Genomic DNA, 24,598 nt, shown 5'->3' on the forward strand with positions numbered 1-24,598 from the left:
GTCAGTCTGTGGAACTCCTTGCCACAGGATGTGGTGATGGCGTCTAGCCTGGACGCCTTTAAAAGGAGATTGGACAAGTTTCTGGAGGAAAAATCCATTATGGGATACAAGCCATGATGTGTATGTGCAACCTCCTGATTTTAGAAATGGGCTATGTCAGATGCAAGGGAGGGCACCAGGATGAGGTCTCTTGTTATCTGGTGTGCTCCCTGGGCCATTTGGTGGACTGCTGTGAGATACAGGAAGCTGGACTAGATGGGCCTCTGGCCTGATCCAGTGGGGCTGTTCTTATGTTCTTAAACTACAATTCCCAGGAGGCCTTGCAGGTCTTCTTGTTATCTGGTGTGCTCCCTGGGGCATTTGGTGGGCCGCTGTGAGATACAGGAAGCTGGACTAGATGGGCCTATGGCCTGATCCAGTGGGGCTGTTCTTATGTTCTTAACTACAATTCCCAGGAGGCCTTGCAGGTCTCTTGTTATCTGGTGTGCTCCCTGGGGCATTTGGTGGGCCGCTGTGAGATACAGGAAGCTGGACTAGATGGGCCTATGGCCTGATCCAGTGGGGCTGTTCTTTTGTTCTTATGATCTTAAGTGGCAGGAGAAGAAAGCAGGTTGATTTGTATGTAGGCACGTGGGTGTAGCTGTAGTATGGGGGGGCGTGTTTTAAAGTTTACCACGATACCATTGCACTGAAGGGGCCATCAAGAAAGCATTTCTTAAACAGCATTAAAACATGGCAAAACAACACAATGATCCGAACAGACACGGCAGGCAGAGCGCAGATAAGTCATACGGCAAAGCAGTACACAGCCGGAAATTCAAGGGGCGTGTGTGGCACTCAACATATCTCTGGTCCTGGGAGATTATGGGTAGACCTCAGTCGGCATACTGCACACGCCTGCATGGACCAAGGTGCGAACACAATTGCTAAATGACATATATATAGCACTAGACAAGCACAGTATTGATTACGGAACTGAACCACATTGAAGAGCAAGCCTCGGAATATCTGCTCAGAAATAAGTCCTATTGGGTTTGGTGCAACTTACTCCCTGGTAAGTATGTATAAGGTTGCAGCCTTACTCAGGGAGAGGACATCCCCTGGAGTTCAGTGGGACTCACTCTGGTTAGAACAGCAGTCGAAACCCCTCACTCCCTGCCCTTTTCCAACTTAATCTCCTTTCCAGAGTGCCAGGAAGTGCCAGACAGGCTGTTTACTTAAGGGGAAAGAGTGGCTGCTGCATGGAGACTTGGCTGCCACCTGGTCACACACAGGGGGAGAAGCAGGATTCGGGGCCCAGTCCTATCCAATTGTCCAGAGCTGGTGCAGCCGTGCCAATGGGGTGTGCGCTGCATCCTTTGGGGGGAGGCAGTCCCAGAGGTCTCCTCAAGGTATGGGGACCTTTGTTCCCTTACCTTGGGCTGCACTGGGGCTGCATTGGTGCTGGAAAGTTGGACAGGACTGGGCCCTAAGTAAACCCGCCAGCAAGTGCCACAGAGCAACTCTGGCTGCAGGCCGCTGGGCACCAGGCAGCGTGGCGGAGAGCAGCACAGGCGGTGCATCCCCGTGAACATCAGAGCATCAGAACAGGCCAGAGGTTGTCCAGCTTCCTGGATCCGGCAGGGGCCTCTGGCAGCACTCTGGACAGCAAGAGACCCTGTCCTGGTGTTACCTAATTACCTGTCTTGGACCCCCTTCTTTCCTCCCAAAGCAACCTGTAACAGCCATCAATGCAGGACATAGAAAGGGGGGTGCAGAATAAAGACAGGCCAAGTATGAACTTGGGAGAGATGCTCCAGACCAGGGGTGCCCAAACCCCAGCCCGGGGGCCACTTGTGGCCCTCAAGGCCTCTCAATGCAGCCCTCAGGGAGCCCCTAGTTTCCAATGAGCTTCTGGCCTTCTGCAGATTTGTTGAAGTCCACACTGGCCCAATGCAACTTCTCTCAGTGTGAGGGTGACTGTTTGACCTCTCTTGTGAGCTGTGGGATGAGGGCTCCCTCCACTGCTTGCTGTTTCACGTCTGTGATGCAGCAGCGGCAGCAAAGGAAAGGCCAGCCTTGCTCTGTGCAAGGCCTTTTATAGGCCTTGAGCTATTGCAAGACCTTCATTCATTCATATAAGTTCATCTTTAATATATTCATTTATGTAAATTTATTCAAATTTTAAATGTAAATTAATCCCCCCACACACACACACACAGTGTCAGAGAGCTGATGTGGCCCTCCTGCCAAAAACTTTGGACACCCCTGCTCCAGACTAACTGCCTTGCAAGTTCTATAATTGACAGACCCCCTTCCTTTTTGCTGACAAAACCAGAAGCCAGAGGATATAGCTGGAAACAGCAACAGCAAAACATGTTTGCACAGAAAGACTGAAGCCAGGATACTTCCCTGTTGGAAGGTGAAAAGCCAAAGCCATGGAGGGGGCAATGGAGAGGGTCTGAAAAGGTCCGTGGAATGTTAGGAGGGAAAGTTAACACCCTTTGGGGGGGCTGTGCTTTGAATGACAACTGCAGTGTCTAAGAGGAGGGTCCCCCCCTCTGAATCCGAGCGTGCAAACTCTCAGAGGGCAGGACACGTCTTGCTGTTGAACAATAAAGCACCTTCCCGGCCTTCCACCTCTCAGAGTCTGCTCATTCGGCCTCAGCGGCACTGGGCAGAACCCACCCTGTCTCCCGAACTGGCGCTGGTGCCACCCCCTGGCGCCTGGCATGCAGGGGCGGCTGCTCCCGGAACCAGGAGGCGGCAGGCGCCGTCCCGGCCCGTCACGTGCCAGGGCAGGGGCCAGGCGCCGCGTCCCGTGGCGGGGAGTTCCGCAGCCCCGCTGCAGGCCGACCCGGAAAGCTCTGCTCCGCTCTCCTCCCCCGGGGCGAGCCCAGCCTGGCTCGCGGCCGCGCCAATGGGGCGCCTGGGCGGGGCGGACTTCCTCGGCCGACCTGCGCGCTCCGGCGGGGGTGGCGCTGCTCGCGGGCCGCGCAAGCCGGGCAGGTAGGAGGCCGGGCCGCCGGGAGCGGGAGGGAGCCGGGCGAGGCACGTCCCGGGGTCCAGGCGGGCCGCGCATCTCCCTCCGCGGCAGCCTCCCCCTCCTGGCCGGCCCCGCGCCCCCCGCCCGCCCCAGCCTGCCCGCCGCCGCTTCCTCGCGGGGAGGGGCGAGGAAGGGGGCCTGGCAGCAGCCCCCCCCCCCGCAGCAGCAGCATCTCCAGGCGGGCGGGGGCCCCTTGCCGGAGCCTGCCCCCCCGCCTGGCTCCCCAGGCCCTGCAGGTGATGGAAGACGCGAGCGTTGCAGAGCGGGCCACTTCTCAGCTGCGGGGGTCAGCACCTTTGAGGGCACCTGCTGGCACTCCCCCTGGGGAAGGGCCCTGCAGGTGACAGGTGGGCCACCCCTGGGGGGACTGGAGCCCTCCCTTGCCAAACCCGGGCTCCCCCAGGGCAGCCGTGACCCGCAGCCAGAAGAGCAGCCCGGATCAGGGCCCGGGAGACAAGCGGGGTGCAGGGGCACATCTCACCTGGGCGCAGGAGCCGAAGGAGGGCAGCCGGTCATGTCCTGGCAGCGCAGAGAGTGCATGAAGACAGGCCTTCTGCCTTTGGCATCAGCAGAGGCGCAATGGACCTATTGCTCCTTGTAGATACTCCAGTGATCAGGTGGAACTGTCAGCCAGTGGAGAAGGGAAGGGCCCAAAACAACTTGGCACCCCACTAAAGTCCCTCTCGAAGCCTGTGGCCTGGACGTGGACTCAGACATGGTTTAGGTGCCGGATTGAGGAGTGTCTGGTGGTTTTATTATTTTCTGTATTGTGCAATTCATGCAGTGCTTGTACACGGTGCTTTTACATCAGACGCAAAGGCAGGTCCCTGCCCTGAGATGCTTACTGTCTAGGTATTGACACAAGGGAGATTGCAGAGGGAGGGAGGGAGGCCAGGAGTCAATTCACCCAGCAAGTGTTGTGACTAAGCAGGGATTTGAACCCAGGTCTTCCTTGTCCTCCTCTGACAGTTTAACTGCTTCATTGCACTGCCTGAATGGTTTATTCTAGACAAGCAAGTTCCAATACTATCAAGCCTTCAGCTGGTCGGATGGCAGGAGAGTATATTTTTGATCCTAATTATTGTAGTCCAGGATACGGCTCATCGGATTCCAGACACGGGGTCACTGTAGCACCTGGTAATTTTGGCCATAGTTGTTCACTACTTTTCAAGTTGTCACAATAGTAAAATGTAAGCAGCAGCGATCGAGTCATTCAGCTGCTTATCTCTGACAGCAAACCCAAACACCAGTTTCCTTGTTTAATGGTGACATTTGTGATTGTGTGTATCACAGTGTGGGGTTGGTGGACATTTTATTTGTGCATGGTACTGAAAAAGAGCACAGTGACTGGTGTGCACTGCCAGGTTGAAAATTGGTGCAAATGCACAGATAGTAGTTGTGTGGCAAAGGTGGGTGTTGAGATTTTAGTTTTTATTAGTGAATTCCATAGAAGAACTACAGCACCAGAAATGAGACTGGGCAAAATAGTGATGGAAGTGTATAGCACATTTTGTTGTGTTACATCACAGTGTGTTATTTTGTATGACAAGGTTCTTCTCCATGCTTGTTTACATGTAAAAACTAATTCATACCATTCACTGGTGGCATGTAAAATTTTTTTAAAAAAGGTAAACTCTGAAAGTGGACAAATTTGTATGGCTCCTAAATTTGGGGGCTGGTGCCTAGATCCAAAGCAAATCTGTTGAGGCTTGGTCTAGATACGGATAGCATGTATGTGACAGAGACCCACTTATTCTCCAGTCAGGAGTCCTAGGAATAGGAATATGCAGTTGCCATGTAAACTCCACCCACTCACCCACCCCCACACAGATGGTGGTTGGGTCCCATCTAGCAGTGATACGGTTAATGGGGAACCCACATCCTGGTAGAGCTGGGGAGTGGCACAGAAAACCAGAGGCAAGATGTCAGTTGAGAACCTGCAACTATCTCTCTCTTGCAACTGGGAAATGCTTTCTTGCAAAGTGGGAGGAAATCATCCCCTTCTGTATTTTAAAACATAAATCAAAATGATGGCTACTTGCCTCTGTATTTGCTGCTGCTACTGCTGCAAGGTTTGCCCTGATATCCAGTTAGGTCCAATGAACACCCTTGATCTGCAAACTCTTTTTACCTGTAAATAAATAGCATAGAAAGGAAGCCGTTGTGGGGCAGAGTTTCTAGAGAAAGTCCGTAAATGGAATCCCGCAAACAGCACACAAGGATTGTTTGGTTGTTGTCCAAATAAGTGTTTTATTGGTATAATTAAGGAGCAGGGGATTAGGGTAGGAAAAAAAGGCTAACCTTAAGGGGCAAACCAATATCCTTGGAAGCTTTGCAGGCTGAAAATTCTGCAGTTTCACTAGATGGTTTTATGCTGGTTTAAACTTTAAAATAACTGCAGTTTGCCCTGCACTCCGTGGACTGGCTAGGCAACAATTTCGCCCTTCACTCTTTCAATTTCCCCCTTCACTCTTTTCCTTTTCCTTCCAGCTCTTCTTAAATGTTCACACCCCAAGCCACCACAGTCAGCCACAAGAATGGGAACTGAACAGTCTTTCTAGAAACCAGATCAGACCCATGTAAACGCCGCCACCTTCGAGCCATGGCCACGTCTAGTTCCCTCCTGTGGGCCGTGGACATCTTTGGCAGAGTGTATACACTTTCAACAGCCAGCCAGTATTGGGAACTCTGCAAAGATGGGCAGCTGGAGTTCAAGCGCGTCTCTGCGGTCAAGGAGTGCTGCTGGGGCATCGCTTGCGATCACCAGGTCTATGTTTACATACACTCCAGCGACGTCCCTATCCGGTTCCAAGAAGAAACCTATGAGAATCAGGTATGGAAAGAAAGGATTTGCTAAGAGGCCAACAACCAAAGAGTTGATTGGTTGTTTTAAGATCGGTATGCAACTGTACATTTTAATGGAGTACTTGTAAGCCCCTTTGGACATTTGCTTGGGCATGGGAAAGGTGAGATATAAATCTTTTAAATAAAATAATTCCTAACGTGTGGTGGTGCCACTGCTGAAAGACTCCATCCCTACTGTTAAGTCATCTCTCTAGCTCTACCTGTTCCTTCTCCTTATTCTCTTTTCAGATTATTTTCAGAGTACTCCCTTTGCATTTTCTTGACCACTCCTTCCCTGCCCCAACCTTTCTGCTGCTTCCTCCGATCCACATCTTTCTTAGTCCATACACTGAGACAGAGTGGGCCTTCTCATGAATATGTGTAGTTCAGGCCTAGTAGCATTGCAAAGCCTGAACCAAAGTAACCCAGTAACATAGAATGGCTGGAATCCTAGCTGAAAGGTATTTACAACTCATGGAAGGTGATAAATGTAGCACCTCAGTAGCCAGAGAGGCGCCCAGGAATCCCCAGTGGGGAGGGAGAGAACTAAGAGAACTAGCATCCAGCCCCACTTCGAGAAGATTCTGTCCCCAAGAGTTCTGATTGGGCAGTTTGAAATGAGTAGAGAGTCACACCATCCTCTTGGCTTGAGAAGTATAAGAACAAAGCCCAAAGGGGTGCCTTTTGCCCTTTGTCTTCGTCTTTGGTCTTTGTCTTTTGGCGTGGGTGCACATCCTGCCCCAGGCCAGGACCATGTGGCCTCATAGGTAATTGAGGATCTAAAAAAGAAGCTGACCCAGGTGAGCGTTAGGAAATAATAGAGATAGCCAGTTAGCTTTGTTATTTTATGCTGATATGTTTCCTAGAAGTTTTTATGCCTCTAGCGTTTGCTACCTTTTGTAACTTTTTGTAACCCTATGTACTTAATAAAGTAAAAATCTTTTTACCATGTTGGTTCATGTCTGTTGGGGACGAAGGTTCAGAATCCTGCCTAGCCGTTCAGCAAGCTACCAAAAATCCTCATTGTGGACTAGAAACTTGAGGACTGAGACTTTAAGTAAAGAAAGTGCTCAGTGCCTACAAGGGATATAGTTAAGCCTAGAGGGTCTTGGTTTCCCTGGACTGAGGCACTGGCTCTTACAGGGTGGTGGCAGTACTACCGATAACAAAAATCCTCATTGTGGACTAGAAACTTGAGGACCGAGACTTTAAGTAAAGAAAGTGCTCAGTGCCTACAAGGGATATAGTTAAGCCTAGAGGGTCTCGGTTTCCCTGGACTGAGGCACTGGCTCTTACAGGGTGGTGGCAGTACTACCAATATCAAAAATCCTCATTGTGGACTAGAAACTTGAGGACCGAGACTTTAAGTAAAGAAAGTGCTCAGTGCCTACAAGGGATATAGTTAAGCCTAGAGGGTCTCAGTTTCCCTGGACTGAGACACTGGCTCTTACAGGGTGGTGGCAGTACTACCAAACAGGGATCTTTGAGGGCTCTAGGGTTCAGAACCAACAACTCTGAGTCCCCCAAAACTCTGGGAGTGAGTTCAAGTGTACGACATGTACGACACCCAGCTCCACTGTTCTTTGGCCGCCTACCCTCCTTATCCTCTTCCTACTGCACTCTGTGGATTCAAAGTAGAAGAGAGGAGAAGAGCAGAAAAAGATGTGTGGAGGAAAGGAGAATGGTGGGCTAGAGTGTCTTGGCCACTCCTGCCCACACTACTCTCCTCCTCTCTTCTTTTTCTATTGGAACTCCAGGTAAGGAAAAATCTTGTGCGGGCCCTGAGGGGCAGCATGCAGGTGGATAAAATAAATAGATCTCCAGGGTGTGATGTGTGTGACTGTTGGTTTGCTTTCCGGCAGCGCTGGAATCCCGTGATCGGTTTCTGCGAGAAATTGCTGCCCAGTGACCGCTGGCAGTGGAGCGACGTCAGCGGGTTGAAGCATCAGCCGCTCGAAAGCTTCGCGCCGCCCTCGCCTCACTGGGACTGGGAGTCTGACTGGTACGTGGATGAAAATTTTGGAGGGGACCCCACAGAGAAAGGGGTAGGTGAACAATATTGATAAGGGACCCACATCCTCTTAAAGAAATGAATCTATATAGGTTGGGTTTCCCTTATCTGAAATCCTGAAATGCAGAGCGTTCTGTAATTCAGAACCTTTTTGAGCACCAACACGACTTCCTTTTTAAAAACTTTTTTGCCTAAAGAAATGAAATTGCAAACCGTGTATCAAGCGCAAAATTATTTAAAAATATTGTATAAAATTAACTCCAAACTATGCGTATTTGGAACATAAATGAATTTAAAGCTTAGACTCGAGTCCCCATCCCCAAGATCTCTCCTAATGTATATGCAAGTATTCCAAAATATGGAGAAATTTGATCTTCAAAATGCTTTTGGTCGCAAGCACTTCAGATATGGGATTCCCAACCTGTACTGGAAAGGGGAAGGTCTGGTAGGATAATGGGACTCATTTGCCCCCAGGGGTTTGAGAGGGGAACATTTTCGGTTGGGATGTGGTACTTGCAAGCATCCATAGATCCACTCGTCATCCTCTTTCCCTGTCCCCTTTAGTGGTTGTGCTGGATCTCTCTCCCCCCCTCCCCCCCAGTGTTGTTTTAAATATCTCTCCTCAGTTATGAACCATTCTGTGTTTGGTTCCTAGGGGGAAAGGATCTAACATTCCACTCTCTGGCCCTTGCTGAAAGCAATCAAGCTCATATCTTTTAAATGTTGTCATTTTATAAAGTGCAGAGGGGCTGATCTCTCTTGCCAGCTGCTCTGCTTAAGAATTAACAGCTAATGTTTTTTTTTCTGCAAAATGTGTCTTGTGTTTATCTGAATTGCTGGCCTAACGCATGAACTGTTGCCGATGCCTTTTTGAATGTATGGCAATATGCAAACAGTACTGAACAGCAAGGTGGAACTTTCCAGTACCTTTAGCTTGGAGGAAAGTCCATACTGGACACTGGAGAAGAATACATCATGACGGAAACAGTGACCACCTATAACAACTCACAGCTGCAGAGTGGGTGGTTTTTGTTTGCTTAAGGCCAGCAGGAACAAGAGATCTGGAGATTAAAAACCGCCCTGTGCTTGGTTGTGTCAGTGGCTTGTGCCTCAGGTTGTTCTGAAGTTTTCTACCTCTCATCCTTTAAGATGGCTACAAAAAGCTCCTTTTTTGCCTCTGTCCTGTTTAGGGCTGGACATATGCCATTGACTTCCCAGCCACCTACACAAAAGACAAGAGATGGAACTCGTGTGTCCGGCGCCGAAGGTGGATTCGGTACAGGCGATACAAATCTCGAGATTCATGGGCGAAGGTCTCTCTCTCTCTCTCTTTCTTCTTCTTTATCTTCCTCAACTTAAGGTGTTTCTAGAGGCACATCTGATGAGATTCTCATCTTTAAGAGTATTTGCAGGCCACTGTTCGACAGACAAAGCAAAAGTTCTCAAAGCAGTTTGCATAGCAAAAAAGGACTAGACGATTGTTCCCGGTTTCAAAGGGGCCTCCCATTTGTACACCCGCAAACAGCCACCGGAAAAGATGCTGTATTGGGATGGAAAGGGGCAGCTGCTCTCCCTGTGCTTAATATGAGAGAAGCCCCACTGAAGAGTATCTCTTTGCCTACTTAGCAGGGATAAAAATAAAAGTGAAATGCAGCTCCAGAGCTGTGTCTCAGGATTTCTGATTCTGCCACACACAATGGTGAGGGCTGCCAGCTTTGGAGATGGCTTGAAAAAAGGTGATTAGATAAAATTCCTGGAGGACAGGCCTGTTGAAGGCCTATGCCTGAGAGTACACGGCACAGCCACGTAGTGGCAGCTCAGGTCTGGTCCAGGACAGTGCCTAGATGCAGTGCAGAATGGACATAAATGCTGGCATGAGAATAATGAACAGTACAAACCTAGAGACGTTTACTCAGCAGTAAGTGTCATTCTCTTTAGCAGGACTTGCTCTCACCTAAGCGTGTATAGGACTGTAGGCTCAGCTGTTTTTGTTTTGTTCTGCTGCAGATTCCATCCCAGGAAGACGCCAAGCAGCTTCCAGATCCTTTCAATGATCTCTCGGTCGGAGGGTGGGAAATCACGGACGAGCCTGTGGGACGGTTGTCGGTCTGGGCTGTCTCTCTGCAGGGAAAGGTACTGCCTCTTGGAGGATGGGGTGCTCTTATCTAATGCTTGAGTTCTGCATGTGGGCATCCAGTGAATCCAGGTCTTTCACCAAGGGAGGAAGAAAGATGCCAGAGTTCGGCAGAGGAGCAGGGCGATGAGTTGTCTTAGGGTCAGCAACAGCACTGGGAGTTAAGTTGTCTTGCTGCAGATCTGGCTACCAGACAACAAGCAGCCCAAGACCTCTGGGCTCTTTCAGCAGTGGGTCCGTCAGCAGACTGGGCCTGGGGTGGGGGTAGAGCCAGGATCCAGCACTTAGGCTGGATCTGAACTCCTCTACTGGGTGGCCTGGCCTAGCGCCAGGCTGCTCCGATCTGCACCACCTCTTTAGGTGGCACAGATCCAAGTAGCCCCATTTGGGCTGCTGCCATGTTACCAGGGGGAAGGGTAATCGATTCCCAGGGTTTTGCTGCTGCCAGCCCTGTGCTGGATACGGTGGAGGTCAACCAGCCAGCCTCCCTGTTCCAACGCAGGATAGGATTGGGCTGTTATTGCGGCAGAACTTTAAGGAGCTGTATCATGAAGCGTGGCCCTTGGATTACAGATGTGGGGTATGTTGGTTTTGTTAGATCCAACCCTAAAGGAATGGGGAGGAAAGAGGCCTTGGGAACCAACCCTTGTATGATGTTTGATTGGTCTGCTTAGCCCAGTGCAGTCTGCCTGGCTGGTGACAGCTCTCCAGGTTCTTGTGTGGACAGTGAAGTACTTCCCAGCCTACTCTCCGAGGTCTTCTTAGCTTGAATTCTGATGGGAATCGTCTACATGGAAGGCCCACTTGCTGAGCTCCTGCCTGCTCTCTACTTTCTTGTCTTATTTCTTAGCTGTGATTTTCTGAAGGCTGCCTTCTGTCCTTCAGGTATGGTACAGGGAGGACGTCTGTTGCCACAACCCTGAAGGCTCTTCGTGGTCCTTAATCGCTACCCCTGGCGAAGCTGTCCAGATCAGCTGTGGATCGTATGACCTCCTCTGGGCAACCCTTTGGGAAGGGCAAGCAATTGTGAGGGAAGGGATTGACCGGCATAATCCTCAAGGTGAGTCCTGTGTGGTTAGCGAACAGCATCCTCATTGTATGGAAAGAAACAAGAGTTTAAATCACTTTTTTTTTTTCTATTTGCCTTTGTCAGGAATTTCTTGGACGATTGTGGAACCTCCAAACCCAGAGAACGGAATCTTACACATCTCTGTGGGTGTGAATGTGGTTTGGGCAGTGACTAAAGACAGGAAAGTAAGTGGCCTGGGGATGCAGCTGTTTTCTGCTTTTTTTCTTTGCATTTAGCAGTGGCTTATGAGTTTCTAGTCCTTGTGTCAGCTGTGAGGAGAAAGCTTTTAAAAGGACTTAGGAATCCCATCAACTGCTTACTGTGACAGCCTCTCTCTGGCATTATAGGATAAGAACATAGGAACAGCCCCACTGGATCAGGCCATAGGCCCATCTAGTCCAGCTTCCTGTATCTCACAGCGGCCCACCAAAGGCCCCAGGGAGCACACCAGATAACAAGAGACCTGCAAGGCCTCCTGGGAATTGTAGTTTAAGAACATAAGAACAGCCCCACTGGATCAGGCCATAGGCCCATCTAGTCCAGCTTTCTGTATCTCACAGTGGCCCACCAAATGCCCCAGGGAGCACACCAGTTAACAAGAGACCTGCATCCTGGTGCCCTCCCCTGCATCTGGCATTCTGACATAGCCCATTTCTAAAATCAGGAGGTTGCGCATACACATCATGGCCTGTACCCCATAATGGATTTTTCCTCCAGAAACTTGTCCAATCCCCTTTTAAAGGCGTCCAGGCTAGACGCCGTCACCACATCCTGTGGCAAGGAGTTCCACAGACCAACCACACGCTGAGTGAAGAAATATTTTCTTTTGTCTGTTCTAACTCTCCCAACACTCAATTTTAGTGGCTGTCCCCTGGTTCTGGTGTTATGTGAGAGTGTAAAGAGCATCTCCCTATCCACTCTGTTCATCCCCTGCATAATTCTGTATGTCTCAGATCTGTCCACACCCCTGCTTCATTCTCTGCACACTTTCCCCAACAGTCCCCATTGCCCTTCCTAATATAGAGTTGGAAGGTGCCCACAAGGTCTATTCCAAACCCCTGGCTATAGCAGGGAATTCTGCTAGAGCGTCTCCAGCTGGTGCTTGTCGAACCTCTGCTTGATGAACTCCAATGAGGCAGAATCCACCACTTCCCTTGGCAATCTGTTCCACTGCCAAAGCACTCTGACCATCAAGAATTTATTCCTGACGTCCAACTGGAATATCTTCTCTTGCAGTTTGTATCCATTGAATCCATTTTTACTCTCAGAGGCAGCTGAGAACCAAATTGTTCCTTCTTCCTGTCATAAGACAGGCTTTTGGCCTTTGAAGAGCGCAATCATATCCCCTCTCAGTCTTCTCTTCTCCAGATGAAACATACCCGGTTCCCTCTAAACCTTCTACATACCAAGATCTTAAACCTTCATTAAAAATCAGACACTGAATATAGACACTGTTTCATGCAACACCCAGTTAACCGGCAGATTCATTGTCACAGGATGCCTGCCTTAGATGCCTTCAAAAAAAAGATTAGACAACTACCTTTAGAAATGGGTATTGGCTACAGAAGTTTAAAATTGGAGCCTCCATGTTCTCAGGCACTATGCATTTGATTATCAGATGCCAGTGACAAAACTGGGCATGCTGTTGCAATCCTGCCCTGCTTGCAAGCTTCCCAAGGGCATCTGGTTGGCCCCTGTCCTCAAAATATTTGGGGGGGGGGGGAGGAAGCACCACTAGTGCAAATTGCACAAAGCTTTCCAGTACATTGACATTGCCTTATAGGCAAATAGGGCCTTCTCAGTAGTGGCACCAACGTTATGGAACTCCCTTCGCCATGACTTAAGAATGGCTCCCTCTCTTGAGACTTTTCGGCAGGGCCTGAAGACCCTGCTGTTTAAACAAGCCTTCTGACTTCATGGCCTTTTTAACATCTTTTTAACATCTTTTCTACATCTCTTAGTATTTTTTACAGGCCTGATTCCTGTGATCTGCTGCTCTATGCTCCTTTTACCTGATTTTTTATCTGATTACTGTTTTTATGATATTTGTTAATATGTTAATGTTTTTATCTGTTTTTTAATATTATGTTTTAATCTGCTTTTAACCTGTTGTAAGCCGCCCTGGGTCCCTTTGGGGAGAAGGGCGGGGTATAAATAAAGTTTATTATTATTATTATTATTATTATTATTATTATTATTATTATTATTATTGCTGACTTGTATACTTGCAATTGCAGTGTTTGCAGGTATCCTGTGTACACGCCCCCTTCCCCTCCCCCCAGCACTGATTTGTGTGTACTGTCCTAGGTCTGGTTCAGGAGAGGTGTGAACTCTCACAACCCGGGTGGCACCAGCTGGATTGAGATGGTTGGTGAGATGATGATGGTGAACGTGGGTTTGAACGATCAGGTGAGGCTCCCATAGATTTAGCAGGGGCTGGTGTGCTGCTAAGCCAACAGATTCCCATTGCAGCCCCACAGGGTGGGCAGGGGGAGGAAGGAGGAGCACTGGAAGAACCAGGCCTGTGTGAGACTTCAGGCATTTGTATTTAATCTCCTCTCCAGTGGCCAAACAACCTGCTGCTTTGTGGAGCGTGTAGAGTGACCTGCTTCCTCTTCTCCCTCTTCCCCCTGCCTAGGTCTGGGGGATCAGCTGTGAAGACCGAACTGTATACTTCCGGCAAGGTGTCACACCGAGCGAGCTGAGTGGGAAGACATGGAAGCCAATCGTTTGCAGCAGAGACAGTGACCGGTCTCAGACAGGCAGCTCTACGAGTCTCCTCAGGTAGCTACGAAGCACGAGCAAGCGGGGGGGGGGAGAGATGCCACTGGAACACTTGGGAGATCCCCCAAGTCTTCCTAACCTGAAGGGCTCAGAAATTGCCCTCAAGAGGCCGGCTTGGATTGTTTGCTGTCACCTAGAATGGCACCTGCGCAAACCCCAGTAATGTTTTTTGTGCTTCCTGTGACAGGCCTCAGTGTTGGTTCGTCCAAGAGAATTCAGCATGAACCAAAATGTCATTAGCTGTTACCCTGCACATGCCTGATCTCGTTTGATCTCAGAAGCTAAGCAGGGTCAGGCCTGGTTAGTACTTGGATGGGAGACCGCCTGGGAATGCCGGGTGCTGTAGGCTTCTACCATAGTCTTTTGAGACTGAAGGTTGCCAACCTAAAATGTCATTTTCACCAGTGAACTTTTGGACTCCACATTGACAACTGCTATAGCTTCTTGTCCTAGCCCACACAGATCTCCTGACCTCCCCTCCCGCATCTGAGCCAGGCCTTTGTAAACCTGTTGGTAGTGGCGACTAAGCATATTGACAGCGGGCCCTCCTTATCCACAGACTTGGCGTCTGTGGATTTGAATATCCATGGACTCCAAGCCCGTAGCAGGGAGGGCCTCCTGAAGCCCCTCCCATTTGTATCCAGGAGGCTGTCTGAGGTGTGGAGAGGTCGTGTGTGGCTTCCCCAAGCCTCAGAAGGCCTCCTGTGTGATGCCCCCCCGTCACAGATTTCATTATCCACAGAATTAGGTATCCGTGGGGGTCCTGGAACGATCGGATACTGAGGGCCCACTGTGTTTATATACTGCTTTTCAACAACAGCAAAAATGGTCACTAACATGCTTGTGTAGCAAAATAAATGGAAAAAAATGGTCCGCAGTCCAAAAAGGAGAGTGGTGATGATCCTGTGAACGTGAATAGGCCTGCATTCAACGTGAGATGCATTTTCTCTTTCCAACCCAGTGCCGGCTGCTTCTTCACTGATGATGTCAAAGAGCAAACCAACTCAGTCTGCCAGAATGATGGGGACCTCCCATCCGACACTGAGATGCCTCTGGCGCCAGCCAATGTTTGCCCTCCCGCGGCAGCTGCAGGCGATGACGGCAACAGCAGGACCACCCACACCACGGAATCCAGTGCAGACTTGGTTGTAGATCCCGCCTTCTCCACTGATGAAGAAGGAGCCGTCCCTGCTGGAGATAAAGGCCCTGCAGGTCTCCCAGAGAAACCATCTTCCGATTCGGATTCCCGCCCTGCCGAACTGCAGTGGACCAACATTGACCTGAAGGAGGCCCACAACCCCAGAGCGCTGTCTTCCAGTGCCTTTGTGGAGACGTCCAGCTTGAACGCCTTTGGGTCCGTTGGCGTCGAGGATCGTTACGGGGCTGATGAGCACCCCTTGTGGGCCTGGGTCTCTGGCGGGGGCTGCTTTGTGGATTCTCACATCTCGCTGAAGTGGTTCATGGTACCGTCGGGTATGTGACAGCACCACTTGTTGGACAATCTCCATGTTAGGCCTTCATCCCATGATTCCCTTCTGCACATCCTTGGGCAGGCAGGCACTGGTGGGGAGCTGGTGGGGAAATTGTAAAATGGCACTGGGTGAATGGAATTTCCTTCTGCTTGGCAATGGTTGTGCTGCCCCACTGTACTTTAGGAACCTTTGAATTAGAGAGCATTAGGCTTGGGTAATGGGGGAGTAGTTTGAATTCATACATCATGTTCTAGGTAGCAAACTGGTAGGTCATGGGAGGGGGATGGCAAATGCTTGACCACAGAGTCTTTGTCTTCCTTGCCAGTTTTACCCTCCTCTGGGCAGTCCCTCTCTCTGTCCATCACCCCTGCGCAGACCGCTGCCTGGCGCAAGCAGATCTTCCAGCAGCTCACAGAACGGACACGGCGGGAGCTAGAGAACTTCCGACACTATGAAGAGGCTGTGGAGCAGGTACGGTGGAGAGTAGACCCAATGCTTCTAATGTGGTATGAACAGAAGTGTGCGTTTTTGCCAAAAAACACAAAACGACGCATTTGTTATTGTCCAGAAATTAACAATAGATTACTGTTATGTAATAGATTACTGTTATATATATACCATGGCTGCATCTGCTGACACTATATCGGCTACTTAGTACATTTTTTAAGTGCTTAATAAAAAGGAGGACTAGGCATAAAAACACATAAGTGCTTTCTGCCTTGCATTTTTTTTCCAAATCACAAAAGAATAAAACCATTTTCAACACCTCTAGTTATGGTTGGAGGTGGAAGAAATGACAACACGACACCACTTCTTGCCACTTTCTCATTTTTGTAAAAAAAAACAACACAAACTAAAAAACCCAAATCTCTGGAAAAAAATAGAACCGCCTTCTCCCATCTCTAGATATGGGGCAAGAAAGATTAAATGGGGTGGAGGAGAGCTGCTGGTTCGTTGCTGTTTGCCACCTCAAGCTTCCTTGTTGGGGACTGGAAAGGCAGGGGATTAAATCTGAAACTGAAAAGCAAATAGATTCTCCATCTTGAGCTTTTTTTTGTCCTTTTGTCCCTACAGTCTGTCTGGGTTAAGACGGGAACCCTGCAATGGTGGCGGAGCTGGAAGCCTTATAAATGGATTGAAGTGCGGGTGGCCCTGGAGCAGTTCACGGGGACCGACGGTGCCCGAGACAGTATCCTCTTTGTCTATTACATGCACTATGAAGAGAAGAAGGTAACTAGAAGACGCTGCATGTTGGATCCCTGTTTCATTTTTTGGGTTGTTAAAATAGAGTGATTTAAGCGCTACCAACTTGATCGGGCCTGTCTTAGCACGTTGAGAAGGTTTTCATGGTTACAATAACCCAACAGCAGGTTGGAGCAAATTGTGCATTTACAAAATTGCATGACAAAATGCGGAATTCCTGAACGTACGTTCACGGCCCAATTTAGCTAATGGCAAATGAGCATTCTTGGTAGGGAATCAAAATTGTCAGTGCCTTAACTCTCCTCTTTTGGATGTCTTGTGGGTTCTTTTAGTTTGCTTGCACCCAACCCCACACCTGGTTCTCTTAATCTGACCTGCTGTTTCATTCACTGTTCTTCTCAGTCAGAACATAACTTGAGCTTCCTTTTTTTGGCCAGTACATCCATGTGTTCCTCAATGAAGTCACCATCCTGGTCGAGATCCTTAACGAAGCCAAGCACTCCTTTGCGCTGTATACTCCGGAAAAGACGAAGCAGCGCTGGCCCATCCGCCTCGCCGCCACTACGGAGCAAGACATGCACGATTGGGTCTGTACCCAACCTTTTCAATCCGGCGCAGTGTGTTTTTGAAATTCAAAATCCCTGCAGCATCGTTTTGATGGTGCCCAGAAGTGACACCGGTTTTAACCAAACCTCAGTGAATAGCAGCAAGAATTAGGAGATGTTTTCTTGAGTGGCATTTAGGACAAGGGCTAACAATAGTTCAGTGATGAAGTGCCTGCTTTGTGTGTAACGGGGTCCCAGATTGAATCTCTGGCAGCATCTCAAGGTAGGACCAGGAAACACCTTTACTTGAATTCCTGGAGAGCTGCCAACAAGACTGTTTCAGTGGATCTGTAATTTGATGCCATATAATTAGGCTTCCTCTGAAAACCAAACAGAAAAATCCAGGTAAATGGTGGTTTTTAGGTGCCATTGGACTTTTTCCTCGCTGGTGGTGATAGGGATAGTGGTGTTGCAGAAGTCTTTTAGATGTGATGTGTGGGTCTCCCCTGGGGGTGGCAGCGTTTTAAAACCCAGGAAATGCCCAAGGCACTCCATTTTTTCCTTCTTTTTGAACTTTCTTTTCCTCTCTTCCTGCTTCCCAGCTGGCCCTGTTGAGCACATCCTGCTGTGAAAGCCGGCGGATCCGAGGACGGCCAACCCACCAGGCCATCTGGTCATTGACCTGCAAAGGAGACATCTTTGTGAGCGAACCGAGTCCCAATTTGGAAGCTGCCACAAACCCAATGCCCTGTGACCAAATGTAAGGAACCTGGACTGATTTTCCTGCCTAGAAGTGATTCTCTGTTGGAGAAAAACCTGGCATGTGCATGTTGATTGACAGAGGTCTTGAGAGGGCAGGCCCACCCCCTCCTGGGCCCACTCTTACAATGCCAACAACCTCTGTGGGGCGTTTCTCTCCAGCTCAGAAGTTGATCCCTGCAGTTGCCACACCTTCCTACCCTGACCAATTATGGATGAATGCTCAGTTGGTTTTCTTGTCCCCAATAGGTTCTGGCGCCAGATTGGTGGCCACCTCAAACTGGTTGAATGCAATAGCCATGGAGTGGTTTGGGGCGTGGGCTATGACCACACGGCCTGGGTGTATTCCGGGGGATACGGAGGAGGCTTCTTTTCAGGTACCAACTGCTGTTGATTGTTCTCTTATGTTCACCCTGGAGTGTTTGCATTGATTTGCTGGGTGGGTGCAGTTTCCCCCCAATTTCCACCTCACTTTTACAATGACAAAGGATGCTGATTCTCCAGGTTTGGGTCTAAGCTAGAAATGCTTTCAGGCAGGAAATCAGGAGAGCTCTGATGGATCAGGCCAGAAGTTTCATCTAATTCAGCATCCTGTTTCTCAAAGAGGCCAAACAGATGCTCCTAGGAAGCCCACAGGCAGTGAATAATCCTTCCTTATTCTTGTTTACCTGCAACATGTATTTAGAGGCGTGTGCCTCTGAAACTGGAGGTGGCATTCAGCCATCATGAGTAGCCTCCAACAGGCTTGTCCTCCATGAATACTGTTCCGTACTACAGTCGGCCTTCCTTATCTGTGAGCTTGGCATCCGTAGATTTAAATACGCACAATTTCACTGTCAGAAGAATTCGGTTTCCACGGGGTTCCTGGAACAAAATCCCTGCAGATACCAAAGGATCACTGAATTGTGTTAAGAGATTATTTAAATACTAATGGTTTTGATCTCTCTCTCTCTCTCTCTCTCTCATTTTAATGTGGTAGATCATTAGAATGTGAAATCTTGATGATTTGTTCACATTTTTCATAGTGTCAGACCCTTGGTCCAGCCAGGGCAGTCCTGTCAACACTGGTGAGCAGTGGCTCTCCAGGGTTTTTGGTTTTCTTTCCCAGCCCTACCTGAAGAAGTCAGGGATTCAACCTGGGACGTTATATGTGCAAAAGAGACGCTCAGTCATCAGACTTCAGCCCCTTCTGAATCTCTCCTCTTGGCTCTTCCACTTCAACTGTTTGTAGTTTGCCAACGGAGTGAAAAATCCACACATGGGAATAAATATAGGTTCTGCATCCTCCAGGACGAGCAATGATTAATTAGCAGCCTGGGTCTTGCAGGTTTGGCAAGCAGTGCCGTTGGTATTTACGCCCAGTCGGATGTGAAGTGTGTGTACATCTACGAGAATCAGCGATGGAACCCCGTCACCGGCTACAGCAGTAGGTAAGTGATGCAGAAACACAGACTGCCTACAGAATTCATTGTAGCAATGGGGCTTGCCTGGGGCATGGCTGGGAAGCTGTATTCCTAAAAATGAATGCACTTGTCCAATAATGTCCCAAGGCTGTGACTTCCCAGAAGGGTCTGTTCCTAGATCGATGGGATCCAGCTGTGGTAAGGGGTGAAATGAGCACTTACTTCTGAGGTACTGCAAGGCACACATTTTCTGGAGAAGGTTCTGGCTTTGTTCCAGCCCTGCACGGAGGTGGCTGCCTTTTCAAGGTTCATCTATGCACCTGCAACAAGCAAGAAATTCAGAGACTGAATTAGGAGATTATTATTTTGGACCCTGCAAACTGGTATTTCAACAAGCTAGACCAGCCTAGGAAGTAATCCCTGCTGGGTAAATACCAGATCTTGCCACAAGGGGGCAGACACACATAAAAATTTCAACACAGAGGGCAAAAATCTCTGGGCAGCAGTCACTTGGAGATAACTGCAATGCCCAATTCACACACATCACATTTTTAGGTGCACAGGAACAGCTGTACATTTAAACATGTATAGCTGGTAGATTTGTTAATGAACCTCTAAAATATTAGGTGAAAAGGAGAAAAATATGGGTTTCTTTCAGGTAAGCTCCTCCAAGATCCCAGACTGTCTGAAGCTCTCTGTCAAGTGCACTCCTGCTAATTCTTTTGTTGGCAGCCTTCAGTCTCAAAAGACTCTGGAATCGCGCTCTGAAAGGTGGTTCTGGAACAGCGTCTAGTGTGGCTGAAAAGGCCGATTCGGGAGTGACAATCCCTTCCACACCGGGAGCAAGTGCAGTCTGTCCCTGGACTGTCTCCCTGGCTATGGGCCTTCCTTCTTTGCCTCTTTGCCTCAGACTGTTGGCCAAGTGTCTCTTCAAACTGGGAAAGGCCATGCTGCACAGCCTGCCTCCAAGCGGGCCGCTCAGAGGCCAGGGTTTCCCACTTGTTGAGGTCCCACTTATTGAACACTTTCCTGCTAATAAATGCATATTAATTGCCTATTCCTGTGAGGAACAGCCCCAATTACAGTGCCAATATTTTAAGAGGAAATAGCGCAATCCCTGCTCCCCCCATCACTTGTATTTGACCAAAACCCATATTTTGTTTCACTTTTAGCAATCACTGATAGTGAGTGTCTACCCAGCTCTTCATGTTGGTTTGGAGACCGTGGGCTCCACATCTGATGCATTCCTTCCTTGTTTGGGCAAACCACAGCCAGGTCTTGCATCCCAATGGGCAAACTTTGGTTTGTGCTTGCCTTCCAAACTCTGATTTGCAAACCCCTTTCCAGCACGGCTTCCAGTTCTGATCTGGGGGATGAGTGCAGGTTTTTGTTTTCCAATCTGGACACAGTGACAAAATGCATGGTGCCCAGCCACAAAATCGGGGAAGGCAGTGGTGCAACATGCTGGCGTGGGGAAGAGAGAACACACAGGCCTGAGGGTGTCCAAATTGTCACCTGGTGTTGCATGTGAACCAACCTGAAACTTTAGAATTGAGCACCTAACAAAGAGATTCCTCAAGTTGCTGCCCTAAACACACCTACTAGAGAGCAAGTGATGGGATCTGCTTCCATGTAAACATGCATCTGATTGGGCAATGAGCACTGCACATATTTGTTTGCTTTTACAGGGGCCTGCCCACAGACAGGTACATGTGGAGTGATGCATCTGGCTTGCAGGAATGCACCAAAACCCACACCAAGCCACCATCCCCACAGTGGTCTTGGGTGAGTTCATACTGGCCTTATGAAAAAAAAAATATTGCTCTGTGAAGAGGATGGATTGTTTTTGTAGAAAATATCTGTAGGGGTGGAAGGAGGGGGATTTGACCCCTACGACTCCTGGCCTTGTTAGGTGCTTTGGGACAAACCCCATCCTTCTTTGACTCAACTCTTCTGTACTACCAAGAGCCAATTAAAGATGCTGGACTGGCTTGGGCGATATTGTCCTTTGTCCTTCCTCCTACCAAGGTGGGAGACCAAGATGGTCTGTCTGCACTGGCATCCTCTTTGACTGCAACTCTCAATGCTGGCTATTGCCTTTGAAGCCCCGTGGGGTGTGGGCATTGCATATAAGTGGCCATGCTATGGGATGTATGAGCCATTTACATCTTAATTTACCATGATCTCAAGCACGAATGCAAGGCTTATTGCCAGTCTCACCTTTTCACACAGGGCCTTTTTTAAGCTTTAAAAAGATCCATTCACAGATCTCCAATCTCATATGTAGTTTTGACCTAAATAAGTAACATTTTGTTGGAATGTTCCAGTGCCCTTGACAGCATAAAGGAGAAGGAAAAACGTTTGTTCGATACTGGTTTTTAAATGTATATTTCTCTTAAATCTTCCCCTTGGCACAATCCAGGTGTCCGACTGGTACATCGATTTTAGTGTTTCAGGAGGAACCGATCGGGAAGGCTGGCAGTACGCAGCTGATTTTCCAGCGTAAGACCTTCCTTTTTAAAGCTTCATGACTTAATATTACCTGTTCTGAAGTACATACGTAGAATTGGAATGGTCCCTCCAAAGGACCTGAATTTCAAAGCCAGAAGGAGGCACACTGAGAAATTTGCCTAAGGGTGTTAGCGCCAGTTTGCCCTGCCCCTCCAGACAGATCGTAGATATGGGAAGGGGTACAGATGATGGAAGTGTGGAGAGAACGCAAGCCTAGATCATGGCACTGAGGAAGAGGAATGGGGGGGGGGATTTGTTCACTTCCTTTCATTGCTTAAGATGCCAAAGGGGGATGTAGGACTCATGTTGGCAACCTTCAGTCTCGAAACACTCTGGTATCGCGCTTTGAAAGGTGGTTCTGGAACAGCGTCTAGTGTGGCAGAAAAGGCTGATTCGGGAGTGACAATCCCTTCCACACCGGGAGCAAGTGCAGTCTGTCCCTGCTCTGTCTCCCTGGCTATGGGCCTTCCTTCTTTGCCTCTTAGCCTCAGACTGTTGGCCAAGTGTCTCTTCAAACTGGGAAAGGCCATGCTGCACAGCCTGCCTCCAAGCTCAGAGGCCAGGGTTTCCCACTTGTTGAGGTCCATTCCTAAGGCCTTCAGATCCCTCTTGCAGATGTCCTTGTATCGCAGCTGTGGTCTACCTGTAGGGTGCTTTCCTTGCACGAGTTCTATCTAAACATATATAGGGCTGCATTAGAATGCATCATATTCATTGAATATTTTTTTTAAATCTTGCATTTCAATTTAAAGACATTTTGTTTGAAACTAACGTCAGAAGAGCCCTGCTGGATCAGGCCGAGGGCCCATCTAGTCCAGCTTCCTGTTCCCATAGTGGAAAACCCTACAGGTCCCATAAGTTGCTCTGTTGTCCCTTCTCAAAACAAAGTTCTTATCTTTGCTGATGGACAGTAGTTGGTGCAGACTTGCTCCCGGGCTTGCGCAGGTGTGTGTCTTAAATGTACGTCTCCTCTGGCAGGTCTTATCACGGCAACAAAACAATGAAGGACTTTGTGCGACGGAGGCGCTGGGCCAGGTAAGGCAGTGAGCGTTCAAGAGCGATCTTAGGTGTGCTTCAGGCGTTCTCCAGTTTCTCCCCCCCCTTTGCACATACTGTACTATCTGCTCCCTGCCCCACCCATTTTCTTTTTAAACCCCATTCTGTTCAAGTGACAGTTTCAGGTTTAACTACTTGGTTACTGTAATTCCCTTGCTAGGCTGGCATTACAGGATAGTACCTGCAATGTGTGTGTATGTAGCATTCCCAGTGGCAGCACATGACACTCTTGAGCAGGCAGCAGCATTTGGGCAAGACCCACCTTTGACTGCTACTGTTTCCCCTCCACCCCCTGGACAACTGGGTCTGCCTGGACATCTCCACAATGTCCCCCATCCGTCAGCGTTCTACTTTGGAGAAAAATGAGGCCTCTCCGCAATATACGGGGAGGGGCAGCCCCTTTTTCCTCCCTAATGCCCCAGAACAACCATATCAGTGATTTTTTTCCAACCTTTTTCATCTTGCGGCACATTTACAAGGCACTAGAATTATCAAGGCACAGCATTTGTTTTTTGACAGTTGACCAGGCACTCTGTGCCGCCAACTGGGGGTTCCCATCCCCAAAGGCCATACTATTAAGTGACGCTCCTCCTGACTCCATAGCATGCCTGCAGACCATTCACGGCGCACCAGTGTGCCATGGCATATTGGTTGAAAATCCCTGTGCTATGTGCTCCAGCCAATTCCCCGGCATTAACACACAGAAGGCACACACCCTTCTCCCCGATAATCGACTGTCCAAGGCTCTTTCTCTGCTTGGTGTGCTATATTCATTTACCTAATATCACCAGCAGTGTCTCTGCAGTTATAAAGCAGATGTCTCCCAATTGTTGAAAAGTACAACCAGAGGTAGGCTGCCTTATCTGGACGCCATGCTTCTGTCTTGGGGAAGATTGTTTTCCAGCTCTTCCAGTTTTCCCCCTCACTTCAGTTGGACACAAATTGATATTAGGAACCCCTATTACTGAGTCATCTATAGATTCCACAGGTTCAGTTACCAGGGCAGTGAGACTGTTGTTTATACTCACAGCACACTCGGATCCAGTGGGGGTGGAGGAGGGGAAGAAGCTTGCCATTCTCAGTTGTTTCTTTTTTCTCTTCTTCAAATTTCCCCCTCCTGGGCGGTCGAGGCGTTCTGTGCACGGGCTTTTCCTCAGTCTTTTCCTCCCTTTGCCAGAGTCTTTTTGGTCATGTTTACTGTTCAATTAATCCTAACCTTGAGCAGGAGATACTGCCGCTGCTCAAGGGAGTCCCATCTATTCATTTACAGCACTCTCATAAATAGGACTTTTGTAGTTGCTGTTTGGGTGAAAGATATACTAGGGAAAAGCCATCATTTTCTTGTAATCCTCCAAATGACCTTAACTGAGTGAGAGGAGCTGGAGGCTCAGTGGAAGGGCATCTTCTGCATCTGTAGAAGGTCCCAAGTACCACCCCTGGCATCTCCAGGAAGCGCTGGAGAAAGATCAGCGCCTAGAGCCCTGGAGAGACAGCCAGTCAGCACAGCTAATCTTTACCTAGGTAAGCTGAGGACCTGGCTCAGTATGAAGCAGCTTCTCATGTCCAACTGCAGTTGGAGTAGACATTATCCCCGCTCCCCACCCGATTGTGGCTCTTTCATAAAAGACATTCACAGTGGCTGTTGAGAACAGTCCCCTGTAGGGAAGAGACAGCAGTTCCCAAAGCAGAAATTACCCGCTGAACAACCCCTCCCCCACAACAAGTTTCCTCTGCCCCGTATTGGAAAGCACAAGAAAAAGATGCTGAAGGCTTGGCGTCTCT

General features: G+C 49.0%; 1 protein-coding gene and 1 pseudogene across 3 annotated transcripts in view; both read left to right on the forward strand.

Moving 5' to 3' along the window:
• The first annotated feature begins 2,900 nt into the window (after window positions 1-2,900).
• TECPR1 (tectonin beta-propeller repeat containing 1) overlaps window positions 2,901-24,598 on the forward strand; it is a 28,684-nt gene continuing 6,986 nt past the window's right edge. Inside the window, exons 1-19 of one of the 3 annotated variants that reach the window (XM_066640778.1) lie at window positions 2,901-2,988; window positions 5,516-5,858; window positions 7,732-7,914; window positions 9,071-9,193; window positions 9,888-10,013; window positions 10,900-11,074; window positions 11,168-11,268; window positions 13,391-13,492; window positions 13,722-13,867; window positions 14,829-15,340; window positions 15,665-15,810; window positions 16,414-16,569; window positions 16,980-17,129; window positions 17,690-17,847; window positions 18,096-18,223; window positions 19,174-19,276; window positions 20,938-21,034; window positions 21,672-21,751; window positions 22,739-22,795. In XM_066640778.1, coding sequence (XP_066496875.1) covers window positions 5,628-5,858; window positions 7,732-7,914; window positions 9,071-9,193; window positions 9,888-10,013; window positions 10,900-11,074; window positions 11,168-11,268; window positions 13,391-13,492; window positions 13,722-13,867; window positions 14,829-15,340; window positions 15,665-15,810; window positions 16,414-16,569; window positions 16,980-17,129; window positions 17,690-17,847; window positions 18,096-18,223; window positions 19,174-19,276; window positions 20,938-21,034; window positions 21,672-21,751; window positions 22,739-22,795 — 2,774 coding nt within the window. In that variant the 5' untranslated portion in view covers window positions 2,901-2,988; window positions 5,516-5,627. Of the gene's footprint in view, window positions 2,989-3,178; window positions 3,262-3,498; window positions 3,750-5,515; window positions 5,859-7,731; window positions 7,915-9,070; window positions 9,194-9,887; window positions 10,014-10,899; window positions 11,075-11,167; window positions 11,269-13,390; window positions 13,493-13,721; window positions 13,868-14,828; window positions 15,341-15,664; window positions 15,811-16,413; window positions 16,570-16,979; window positions 17,130-17,689; window positions 17,848-18,095; window positions 18,224-19,173; window positions 19,277-20,937; window positions 21,035-21,671; window positions 21,752-22,738; window positions 22,796-24,598 lie in introns of those variants that run through there. The other 2 variants (XM_066640780.1, XM_066640779.1) reach the window with 2 other exon arrangements.
• Window positions 14,100-14,216, forward strand: LOC136633985 (5S ribosomal RNA; annotated as a pseudogene).

The sequence above is a fragment of the Tiliqua scincoides genome, chromosome 13 (genome assembly GCF_035046505.1).
Source record: "Tiliqua scincoides isolate rTilSci1 chromosome 13, rTilSci1.hap2, whole genome shotgun sequence".
NCBI lineage: Eukaryota > Metazoa > Chordata > Lepidosauria > Squamata > Scincidae > Tiliqua > Tiliqua scincoides.